Consider the following 11,973-nt stretch of genomic DNA (forward strand, 5'->3'; position numbering starts at 1 on the left):
ATCTACTTTGGCCTTATGTTCATAGAGTCAATTGATTCTTATTATAATGCCATATGACCCAAGAGGTGCTACATATAAAGTTAAGTTTTGTTGAAAAATTCGAGAAGTCAACTTGAGCTTCAAACAAGCACTGCTCTACCTTAGCCCTTGACTAGTTTGCATACTCGACTGTCCATGGTTTTGCCATAAAGCTAGATCTTTTTGGAAACTTACTTAACACTCTAGGTGATATAAAACATTCAGATGCTCCAGTATCAATTAATATGGACACAGGCTTTCCGTAGATCTTACCTGGAGTTTCAATGAGGCCTATCTGTTGTTCTACCTGTCTATTACCCAGGGCTGCGTGAATCCTTTGTTGAAAGACTTGTTGTTGTTGCAGTAAAGGTGGTCGTTGTGGCTGGTTAACGTTGGGTTTACTGGGGCACCGGTTTGCATAATGATCTCCTCCACAGGTAAAACATCCTCCTAGTGGTCTCTTCTTTTCATTATTCTTGGTGTTCTTATTCGTATTATAATTACTTTTAACATCCTTAACTCTATTGCCCTTTAACTCTAGTTTACTATATTTGTAGTCCTTAAATTGCTTTTTCTGAGGCCCGAAATCAGCAACCTCTAAATTCCAAGTTGTCTTTCTCTTGTTGTCTTGGATAGAGTCATCCTTCCTGATCTTGTGCTCTTGTCGAACAGCCTTTTCTAGAGCTTCTTCCATGATTCAGGGAGCGAGAACATCAATAGCTCCTCCTATCCTATTGTTCAAACCCATGATGAATTTCCTCACCTTCAAATTGGTGTCTTGCTGATATGGTGGCACGTATTTTAACAATCGAGTGAACTTCTCCCAGTACTTATGTACTCACATGTCTCCTTGTTTTAAGTTTTGGAAGTCTAAAAGCTTATGATCATAAAAGGTTTGAGGCAGCCAACAGTTCCAGAAAATGTTCACAAATTTTTCCCAGTTAATCTCGATGGTTTTTATGTTCTGTTCAACTTTGGTGTTTCCCCACCAGATTGCAGCTTCTCCGGTAAAATGATATATTCCCTAAACTACTTTTGGAGTTTCAAAGAAATTCCTAATCTCAAAATATTGTTCCATCTCAGTTAACCAAGCTTCTGCTTCCTCCCCGAACTCAGAATCGGAAAACTTTGGTGGTTTTATTTTCTTAATGTCTGCTGACAAATCAGCCACTATCTCTTTCTTCTTTTGCTTTTCTAATTACTTGGGAGAGGAGGTTTTGTTATGCTCAGAGACTTCTGTCTCCGCTCTAGGAGGTGGTGAGGTTTGAGTTTCCTCGCGGTTCTGCCCTATCTGGGTTGTCATTTCACTCATTCTTTTTTCCATGTTTTCTAATTTCAATTGCATTTCTTGCAAGATCTGAAGTAGCAAATTATTAGAAGATTGGGTGTTCTCACAACTTATGTCTTGATTTACAATGTTCTCATTGTTGTTCATTTTTACGTTTATGATTTCCACCTGTTAATTTACCATTGTGTCAATTAAGTGGAAGAAGAAGAGATTTTTACAAAAAAAAAAAAAGAAAGTCTTGCAAACACATGATTTTCAAATAACTTAATTTAACTTATTATTTCATTGCTTCATTTACAGCAACCTTATTTACAAAATTTCATCTATGGAGGATGTTTACATCAACATAACATTTAGTCTTGCTTTGCAGCACTTAATTTTGGTTTAGATGGGTACATATCCCGCACCATCCAGGATTTACAAAAAATGTAAAAAAGGATTGCTCTACCGAGTGTTCTAGCTTTGAATCAGCTTGTTTCTATATGTTGCCTTGCTAGCAGAAGTCCACTTGACTCTTTCTTTATTCATTCGCTAAATTGCCTGATTTAGAGCTCCGTTGTCTTGGGGTATAGAACAATAGGTGTAGTCATATTTAGTCATGTTTTTAATAAGAAAAGATGGGGTGTCGAGTCTTCTTGCGGGGTGTTTTACATACTTGCATCCTGTATAGTCAATCTAGAATCTTTCAGGTTTCAAGAAGGTAGGGTGCCCTAGGTTTAGTGTCGAACCCAGCGCTCTGATGCCATATGTAACAAATGAATTTTCCTATCCAATTTAAAACACCTAATTAACAAATAATTGATTCCATTTCACATGACAATGACTTCCATTAACTAAATCTAACTAGAAAGAAGTAACTGTTTTCTATTCTATTTGCAGTTTATACTCAACTGATATAACGAAATAGATAATTGATTATATTGCTAACATTTTAACCATTTCTACTAATAACATGTTCAGCTAAAAGTAAAGTAACAACTATCTTCTTTATCAACTAATATAATCATTCAATTTACTCTTTTAGAAATCTAAACTATCTATTCATTCTTTATGGATCTAAAGGTAAACGTGCAAAAGAAACATACAGAAATAATGGAGATATCCCTTTTTCATGTTGGTCAAGCCTAGCATTGGTGAGAGGAGAAGCATTGACATAGGCTTAACTTCCCAACCTCGGACCATACTTATCCCCACTCATCCTAACTTAATAGAACGACCCTCCCTACATTGGGATTGGGTTTGGGATGTTCTTAAGTCCAACCATCTGAGCTACCCAGTGGTTTGAGTGTTCCATCAGTTATTCCTAAATAACTGAAGCTTATGGACAAACAAAAAGATCTCATGATTGGCACATATGCCTATAACTACCTTGGCCAAGGATTTCAATTTGGGTTCGTAAACCCGATCTCCACCACTCAACTTGACAACAGGTTCCATTATCAGGGCATGCATGAGCTATTTAATTATTTGTTCCAATCTAATTTCTTGATTTTATTTGTAGGTTAAATTACACCTCTTCACCATTCCTTGGCCTCTCTATCGTGTGAATTCCTCGGTGTCCACATGATTCCGATTTGGTTTTACACCTCTTCACCATTATTATGGCTTCACTACCAGGTGAATTCCTCAATTTCAAGTATTCTGAATTCATGCCTAGTAATATATTAAAAGCATTGCAATCATATGGATTCATTTCAACAATCATTATTATCTCAGTTTCTATGGGCCGTATATTTGGTGTAAGATCAGGATCATTTTAGTGATTGGTATCATAAACACCTCAGATATCAACAAATATCATAATGGATTATCTATACTAATCAGTCTTAACCGACTGAGGAGAATATTTCGGACCACAATGAGAGACAAAAAAATAAAATAAACGATGGGAAATATATATGCATTTTATTCACTATCGGCTAAGTTCAAATAAATCGATTTCATATTTATCATTGCTTCTATGTATTAATCTGCCTTGCAACACTACTCAACAGTTAAACATGGAATACCAACAAGAATAATCAAAGTTTTCATAACCTGTGAGTTCGGTTGTAACTTGATCTTTCACAAGTCTAAGGCTTGGTTCTGGCTTCACTTTGGCAGCAGAGAATGTAATGGAATCAACAGCAGATGATTATAGATGTATTGCAAGGATTCAAATGCTTGAAGTGTATGATAATCAGCAGAAAAGGAGGGTTCAGCGCAATGTATATGATGGAGTGAACAGTAGATGTGGGAGGCATATGCCTCCAATTCTGATCACAGCTCCTTAATAGCTAAGCTGAGACTCCTCAGCTTCTATTCGTTTTCAAGAAGTCTGTTCGAGTGCTTTAAGAATTTCGATTTGAAAAAAATTAAAGCGGGAATATAAATGAGGAGAAAATGAAGAGATTAAATCTTTTATTTTATTATTATTATAAGCTCTTATGTATGTTCACACATGCATATCGATGAGGTGACATCATTAGATTATTTATTTATAATTTATTGGTGCCACTTCACTTTTATATATATGAGTTCGTATTTAAAGGTTTGTAATAATGATTAAATAAGAAAATTCAATAATAAATCTTTAAAGGTATGAATTATATTTAATTTAGATTATTTTAAGTTTTTATTATATTATTTTTCTAATAGCTCATGCGGTCCCTTAACGTAACCTGTGGTCAAGTCTTTGTATCCTTTCCAAGGCAATTTTAGGTCATACCTGTCGATTCTGATGGCTGGACCAATCGACCATCCCCTTCTAATGATCCCATTTAGCAATGCTTCCCCTCTCTTCAGTCTTCTTCCTACAATCACCCAAGCAAAACATTCTCGCCAAGACATAATTCAAAAAAAAATATATATATATATATATTGATCGTCAATTCCAATCAAACGATTTTCAATCATCTAATGACAATTTTAGGTTACTTGACTATTTTCATCAACGTCTATAATAACTAACTCATTTCATATGATCATGAAAGAAATAATTCGTTTTCAGTTGGTACAACATATATAATTAACTCACTCACTTCACATGGTCAAGAAAAGAAATAAATTGTTAACAATTGATACGTATATAATTAACTAATTTGTTTCACATGATCAAGAAAAGAAATAATTCATTAAACCAACGGTTATGATCAAATTTAAAATTTAGGGCACAATTTGGGATGTAACACCACCTTCCCTGAAACTACCTTTCAAGTCGAGCTTCATTATCCTCTGGGAAGACCCTCTGTGTTCCTCAGAACGATCCTCGGTTAGTTAGCCATCATCCTTGAAAGACCTACAAGATTTTCTTAACAAATCTATTACATTTCCTTGAATAGAATTATATTTTATTAAATATAAATTAATACCCTTCTCTATATCATTTGCGCTAAATAAATATAGATCATTACGAATACACAATTCTTGGTTTGATAATCTAACCTAAATATATTTATTCCTATGATCTCATTTCTTACTACAATATAACAATTACTAATTATTATCGTTTAATAATTATGTTACCCAATGATGATGTGGCCCTTTGTCTCATTGTCCGATCCGCTTCCTTTTCTTGCGAATGTACATCTCCTTCCTTCTCTCGAGGTGGTGCAAATTATAGTGTAATTCCTGATCCTTGTTTTGATTGTCTTTTATGGGGTTCTTAGCTATTAATCACCTCTACAATACAAGGGATATACTCTTTAATGATACACTGCCAATCACGGTGAATGTTGATCACACAAAAAATGCCTGTCCTTCCATATGCCCGAGAGTTTCTGGTGGTTTGCACCACTAACATGGCGTATACATGATAATCCCATACAGGTGGCACTAATTAAAGTTCGTCTTTAATATGTCTTTCCCATGCTACTAATATCTTTTGACCTTTTTTCCATCCCCCTCCAATCCTTAGCACGACTTCTTATAAATATACTAACCAATCATAGGTCGTGCCCCTTGGCATATGTAATTAGGTTTAGTGCTAGTTATTATTATAGTTAGGATATAATAATTAGACATCTATTAGATTTATTTATTGTTCAATATTTAACAATATTATTCTTCATTTAACTATTTAATTGATATTTATATAAATCAATTAGTCATTCTATTCTTTAATCAATTATATAATTATTTTAATATTGAATTTCATATTAGAGGGGGTATTACAAAAAGCACAAGAGAAAAGGATGCACACAAAAACAAAGCTCTAATTTGACTAGTTCCAAAACACCAAAAAATAAACTACTAATTTAACACTTTAATAATTTGTGCGAATTTGATAATCAACCATTTCAAAATTAAATAGTTTTAAATTCATGAATAGATTATAAATCCTAAATAACTACTATTATAAATGTAAAGTTGATACTTAAAACCCTTGAATGTTGTTTTTAGGGTTGATTAGCAATGTAATTGATAAAAACAATTGTTCAACAATCCTAGAAACAAAATTTTATAAAATTTAGGACAATCTGGCATATAGATTTTATAAACAATTTAGAAGTTTATTGCATAATTTAATTAAAAACATAGTTACACCACCTTAGGGTTAGGGGGATGACAAGGACAAGTTTTTGAGATAGGGACACAGGGGCCTTTATTTGGGGACGTCAAGGTGGTGACTAGGGATGGGGGGTTGTATATACTATATACTATACATATGGTACATAAAAAGCTAGTTATGAAAAGATTTATTGCAATATAAGATATAAAGATGTAAAAGAGTAAATAATTGAACATTTCACTGAATTGGAACATCAAATATTGAACATAAAAAGTCAAATCAAATAGTAAACACCAAAACATCCCCACATCCTCAACAGAGGTGGTCGAATCTGGTGGCGTCAATAGGGATGGGAGGACAGAGTCCCGAAGTCCCCAGTACATCCCCATCTCCGAGACGTGGAGAAAATGGGGGGACGTGTCTCCGTGTTACTATGAAAATTAATAACAAAACAAGAAACTATCACATAATCATTGATTTCAAATTTAAGCATTTAGGAATGAACAATTAAGATAATGTTTTGAATTCTCAAAGTATTAAAAGCCATGGTGCACCTTGGAGGAGTGAGGGTTTTCAGCTTGATAAATGTGTTGAATGCTCCTCACTTTGCTCTTCCTCTTGCTAATGTTCTCATTGTTACAACATTGCTTTCTCTCTCTTGTTATGCAACTTGCAAACTTGCTTAATACTTCCAACCTTTGATAGCAATTTGGAGTGAGAATGTGGAATATATTTTAGTTTTTTGGATTGTTGAAGGAGTAAGTGGGGCCCATAAACTTTTAGAGTTAAGGTTGTGGACACAAACATCAAGAAAAATATGCTTTCCATATGAATTTGCTTTCAAGAGGTATTTGATGCAAGGAACGAATTACAATCTCAAAGATAGCTATCCAAGGGATTTCTCTTGCCTAATGGTGGCAATAGGGTGACAATGGTAAAACATTTTTCAACAACCCCAATGTAAAACATTGCTTTTATCTTGTTGTATTTAAAGAAACTATCACTTTTTTCTTTATTTGTCTTCAAATCTTACCAATATATATATCATAAGTAGAGGCAAATAAAAAATGAATATATGTCTAATCTCCTAAAGATGTGCATACTCTTGTTTTTGCATCATTTTACAATAGTAATTTGTCCTCCTTAGCTTTCCATACCCATTTTGAAGTTCTTAAAAATCAAAAAATGCAAATAAGTCAAACCTTGATCCAAGTTGCATTTTTACATGAAGACCATTTTAACCCACATCAATCCCAACCAACTCTTCAATAGCTTTTCCATTATAAACAGCTATCACCCATGGATAGAACACTTATTCAATAACCTTTGATTATTGTGATAAGTCAATTCTTCTCATAGAAGAAAATATTCTTTTTCGAATTATATATTGTATATATATTTATGTATGTGTGTGTGTGTATATGTATGTATGCATGCATGTACGCATACCTATATGTATATATACATATATAGATATGCATATGTCTATGTATATATGACTAACTTGTAAAAGAAATATATAGCTGAAAGTGATCTAAAATGGAGTCGGACAGTAGTTTCTCCCATCCCTCGAAAAAAGATCAACATAAAACTTGGCAATGCAACCTTTCCCAACATCCAACCTACTTTGCATGCAAAGAAAACTCCAAAAGCGTGATTGTTTGGAATCCCTAACCCTCTAACACAAGCAAGAGCAAACCAACAACTGCACATAATCCTCTAGCATAAAAGAATAACTCCCAAACAAAGGTAAAAAATTGAAACATTTGGCCCACGCAACCAAACACCCCAATGCCAAAAATGACAAGCAAGGGCAAGACAAAACATGGGGAAACAATGTTAAAGCCATACAAACAACACCACAAGAACTCTAAATGTCATACTCAATACTGCTTAATCATGCAATCCCTATCAAGTTGTATGCCAAGAGGACAATAATACAAATGTTGCCAACCATCACCTCTATACAATGAGAGCATGTTTTCACATGTGTTGACCAAAATTACAACTTATCAATTTCATCATTGAATTGAAAGTCAAGAGAAAATCATTATATCTTCCTTCGGACCAAAGAAAGATTTTATTTTCAGGACGAATAAACTGAATCCCCCTTTAATTTTGAACTTTACTATTGAGTCTAATTTTTCTCTTCTTTTTTTATAGGTAAGTTGGGGGTCCTATTGGGGATACCACACTTGCAAGCTATAGCTAGAGAAAAATGCAATATGTTTTCACATGTATTAAGACTAACACAACATATATCTAACATGACACACATTAGTAGGTCCAAGTTGTCAGTGCAAAGGAAGGAGGCTAATCAAGCTAAGTGACACAAATTTCATCAATTTTGAGTTCAGTATCCACTGTTATGCAAAAACATAGTGACAGCTACTACTGCACAAGAAAAAGGCAACTGGTCTAAGTTGAAGCTCAATTCATGCACTAACATTAGTTATGCAGAAGGACCTGCACACTGAACTCTAACACCATGCTTCCAACAAACTGTCAATCCCACATTCACCACCTGCCTTGGCAATCCGAGCAAGAAATATTGTAATGATGAAACAACAGAGGAAGGTGCCTCATGTTCACAAAGAACTGATCATAACCCTGTTAACATTTGGAACTAAATTGCAATATGCTGGAAGGAACATATTGCAAAAGATGATCAATTAGTTTCAGATATTGTGGAAGGAGCCTAAAATCCAACATACGATTTTAAATTCTAATAGTACCGAAATATTTTCATTGTGATTCTTTCCAGGATTAGAAACACACTAATTTGGTTTGACCGATGTTTGTCAACCAAAAATTCTCTAATTGTTGCTGACAAACTTGGGTATTTCTAAAGCACAAACTCTAGGCTTCTATATTTATGAGAGGAAGGTAGATATGGCTTCAGGCAAGTTATATGCCATTCCAGAGACATTATAATTAGAACACATTTCTCGAAGTATTTTTACCACTAATCTAAGTGGTTTACAACAGTGAAACCCTTCACATTTCTGTTGCCAGTAACTACACATACCCATATTGTATTGCTTGAAATGGGAGAATAGAAAAGCCATCACTTGAGCAATATAGTAAAGTGATAGCAAAATGGTTTAGCAAAACTAGGGTCAAAACATATAAAATTGGATCAGACACAAGTGGAAGCAGGTTCACCACCTTGCCTTCTGATGTTTTAGATAACTAGTTGCCAAAATTAGTAACCTTCCTAGCCCAAACAAATTTCTTTGAAATAAAGAACGAAAGACGTGACAAAGAGAGGAATTCAAAACTGAAGCAATTAGAAATAATGCAAAAAACGTAAACAACCCCATTCCCAAACCACAGATCTAGACGCTTTTTTTTATGATTTATCTATCTTAATTAAAAATGTCTTTCAGATGAGGTTGATCCTGCGGTGTAAAGGTGAAAAAACTAGCATCGTTAGTGGTGCCAAAAGGGTTCAAATCCCAAGGAGGACAGAGAGAAGGATGAAGAAGAGGAGGAGAAAGGCGTGAAGGAGATGCAGGAGGTCTTGGAGGTCCTGGGGAAGGATGAATGAGAGTAACTCATTGCAGGAGGTCGTGTAAGAAAAGTAAGACGGCCAAGCATTAATGCTGCGGATTAGGTCCCCTGTTTGCGGCCTCACCCGAAGAAATGACTGTCAAAAAGTCCTTGCACTTCATCAATTAAAAAGGAATGCCTGTCCGAATCTCACTTATAGCTTCCTTCTTCATTATTTAGGCCAACAAAATACAAATTTAAAAGTCTCTGCACATTATAAGTAATGTTCATTTCGCCCCAAGTAATAAATTCGGTTAAATTAATAGATTGAATGGAGAGAATCTATTGCACAAACACAGAACGTACTGTAACCACACTAGAATGATGTAAAGACTGCATTTTGCCGTTGAGGAAATTTCATTAAGGTATGAAAAACGAGAATAGTGAAAATTTAAATAAATTGTTAACCCACGCAAGTACATTTAGGAGGAGAAAAGAAGAAGGGTGCATCACTTCAAATCAACGTATCGGAGGCAGATGTGGTTATGCAGGCTGTGCGTCTATATAATATTGAACTGCCGATTATGGAAAGACATTTATTCATATAATTTGAGCCAATGTGTTTGCGGAAAAACCGTCTCAACTTCAGTGTTTTCTCAAAACTGAAAACTATATGCTACCAGAGGATACAACACATTTGGACGAATCATGCATACGCTACAAAATGCACGTAGAAAAGAATGAAAAAATTGTAGCAACAGAACAGAAGTAATAGATGCACCTGAAGAATATCTGCTATACTTTTCCTCCGAGCTCCTAGCCCTGACAGACCTATCAGTCCATCCTTTCCATTCTCAAACCATTCTGCAGAAGGTTGGCGAGACAGATTGCCCTGCCTTAATTTGTCGACTCCTTCGTTCTCTTCTCTGTGAGTGGGAAGCACGGGCTGCATAGAGAAGAGAGATTTGCTGTTGCCGTCGTCAAAAGAACTAAACTTTCTCCGGTCGCCTATTCCTCCGTGCGGGGAAGTCCCCGCTTGCAAGCGCTGTGCAAAGCGCCAGTCCTCCTTGGACAGTATTGGAGGCGGAAGCCTAGGGTTAAGATTCACATGAGAATAATAGTAGGATACATAAGCAGGATCAGACCTCACCTTCTCCTCTTCCGATAAAAGTCCCTGATTGTGATTGTTTTTATTAACAGTATTAGAATTAGTGTTAGTGTTAGTAGCGGCTCTAGGAGGCGTAGATCCATTAGCGGAGTTATGATTGAAAAAACCTCCAACGGCAGCAAGGGAGCCGTCAACTGTGGGAGGAGCACTGCCGCTTCTGTACAGGTTTAATTCTCTTTCCCTTTCACTAATCTCGTACCGACGCTGCTCCCGCAGCATCATCCCTAATTCTTTTCCTAATTCTTCACTGTCTTGAATACTCGCTGGACTTGCGCCACTATTGTTACTGCTACCTCCTAACCTTCCTCTCATCCCAAGACCAGGAAACATCTTTACAGGACTCTCTGTCACCATTATCACTCCACAAAATCTATACACTTGCCCGTCCACAAATTACAACCCGAGTGCATTTACAGCAAGATCGGACACCTCAAAATCTCCTCACTCATCTACAAACTAGACTTTGCAGTAAATCATCCAAACCGATCTGTCGGCAAAACAAGCCCGAACAACTGCAGGGCATCCCGAAAACCAACTCAGATTCCGCCGAAACTCGCATCTTTACACTCACACCGCTCTCAATTTCACCAAAAAACGAGCACAAGCACGCAGAAACATTTCTACTCACAGTCAGAGGCGGATTTGCAGCGTATTATCGGTAAATTTACGTCGCACTAAGCATTTGGGAGGCAGAGAGAGAAAAAACTATGATGGGTACACGCGTCCAAGATAAGCTCCAAAATCGGCGCATCGATAACCGTCCGATCTTCAATCGGACGGCGCGGGATCCACAGGCGCACCTGTTGCAGGTTTTGATATCTTGGCCACTAGGGTTTTTCTCTCCCGATTTGTTTATCACACTTATTAGCACCTTTTTCGTTTTTTCTTATTTCTCCTAATTAAAGCATTCAATTCAATATATATCGTCTCGTATTTTCACAAGTGTCGGGAATATTCGAGCCTAGCCCGGGCCGCGCCAGCTGGACGGTCTTGTTCAACCAATCTTTTCATCGGACGGTCCATATTAGTCCAGCGTAGACTTTCTTCTTTTACGTCATTGTACGAGTGTTTAATTATATTTCACACGTCAGCGAATCATGTCAAGGGTCCCGGCCCCACGTGGGCCCCGCATTTAGCCTCTGGTTTTCCTAAACGGCCTTTGCTGCCTAAGGTTTGTTCTTTTCCCTTCCTTCTACTATAATAATCGTAGGCGGTGGGTCACGTGGGAGCGGACGCACGCAAAGTGTCCCTTTCCCTTTCATTTTAACTTGTTCTAATATACATGCATGTTTATTTTTATTTGGTATACCGTCTAAATCAGATTTTCATGTTATCTTTTTCTTTGGGTTGATAGGTGACGAAATTTGGGTTGCTTGACTGTTGTTGTTTAGGATGTCACTTTGACTTTTGTATAAGCAAATAATTCGACTCTAAGCGAATTTTTAGGATTTTTATTTAATATGTAAATTAGTTGTTTCCCATCTAGGTTAAGTCACTAGGTGAAAAAATTAATATTGT

The 11,973-nt window shown here is 36.2% G+C and overlaps 1 protein-coding gene across 1 annotated transcript in view; it reads right to left on the reverse strand.

Moving 5' to 3' along the window:
* Positions 1-11,350, reverse strand: part of LOC149562014 (pumilio homolog 1-like) — a 38,599-nt gene extending 27,249 nt beyond the window's left edge. Inside the window, exon 1 of the mRNA XM_089825551.1 lies at positions 10,069-11,350. Within this exon, the coding sequence (XP_089681677.1) occupies positions 10,069-10,809 (741 nt within the window). The 5' untranslated portion in view covers positions 10,810-11,350. The remainder of the gene's footprint in view (positions 1-10,068) is intronic.
* Positions 11,351-11,973: the final 623 nt, after the last annotated feature.

The sequence above is a fragment of the Cupressus sempervirens genome, chromosome 4, assembly GCF_028749045.1.
Source record: "Cupressus sempervirens isolate cs-2001-9-10 chromosome 4, ASM2874904v1, whole genome shotgun sequence".
Classification (NCBI taxonomy): Eukaryota; Viridiplantae; Streptophyta; class Pinopsida; order Cupressales; family Cupressaceae; genus Cupressus; species Cupressus sempervirens.